This window comes from Perkinsus marinus, assembly GCF_000006405.1.
Source record: "Perkinsus marinus ATCC 50983 genomic scaffold scf_1104296974378, whole genome shotgun sequence".
Classification (NCBI taxonomy): Eukaryota; Perkinsozoa; order Perkinsida; family Perkinsidae; genus Perkinsus; species Perkinsus marinus.
In genome coordinates this window covers 1-944 of record NW_003201129.1, presented here as the reverse complement: position 1 = coordinate 944, position 944 = coordinate 1, and the positions used below count along the sequence as shown (strand labels likewise).

Genomic DNA, 944 nt, shown 5'->3' with positions numbered 1-944 from the left:
TGTTGGTGATCATGCAGCTAGGCGACCCTATTATTTTCTCTCGACTAAATGTCCGTATCGGAATCCCCGATCAGGTCTTCGCTATAGGCAGCAAAGCCTTAGTGGAATCGGTGTCTATGATACAATTCATGCCAGGGTTCCTCATCCTGTCTCATTTATGCCCTAAGAATATGGAAGCTACTATGTTTGCCTTATTGGCATCGTTATCGAACTATTCCCAGAATGTTACACGTCCTATTGCAGGCTTCATCAGTCAATCTTTGGGAGTTGTCCCACGAGGCCTACCTGGTGTTGACGAATCGGAGCAGTTTGACAACCTCTGGATTGTGTCATTGATACTGATAAGCTTGAGTACCACGTCGCTCTTCTTTCTCTGGTTGATACCTAATGCCAGGATGAACGAGCGTATCATGGCCGACGGTGACGATACCTCGGCTACTTCTGGTTCACTATTCGAGAGGTGGATGCGAAGCAGACGCGGTTCCACAGGGGAAGTAGAGGTCGAATCTGAGGATCCTAAGCTCACTATTGAGGAAGAGAGGAATCCTATTACTTAGGTTTGATTGGATTTCGTCGCATAAAGGATATATCACTGTCTAGTGTCTAGAGAGCTTGTGTCGAATCATTATTCTTTGTTGTGAGATTTCATGGGGCGTGATGGCGCTAATGGATTTCAGGGCTTACAGTCGCCGATCTATACGGCGAGTGATTCCTACTAGGCCGGTGTACAATCCATTATTAGTCGCCGAGAGTCGTTGCCCCTTATAATGGCAGTCTTAACGTCGTAATATTATCGAATATTGATTATCCGCTTTCGATTCATCTCGTGATTTGGTCGCGGTCTTGGGAGGTCTGGACTCCTTTGCAAAAAGCAATACTGTTATTGGTGGCACAGAGACTGTCTTTCTAGCGAATGTTGCGTCTGAAATACTAACAGGGCATGT

The 944-nt window shown here is 46.0% G+C and overlaps 1 protein-coding gene across 1 annotated transcript; it reads left to right on the top strand.

The window, feature by feature from the left end:
* Positions 1-395: 395 nt before the first annotated feature.
* Pmar_PMAR027060 (hypothetical protein) lies at positions 396-557 on the top strand (the record flags this gene model as incomplete). The annotated part of the gene is made up of 1 exon (XM_002765850.1): positions 396-557. The coding sequence occupies one exon, from the start codon at positions 396-398 to the stop codon at positions 555-557; it is 162 nt and encodes a 53-aa protein (XP_002765896.1).
* Positions 558-944: the final 387 nt, after the last annotated feature.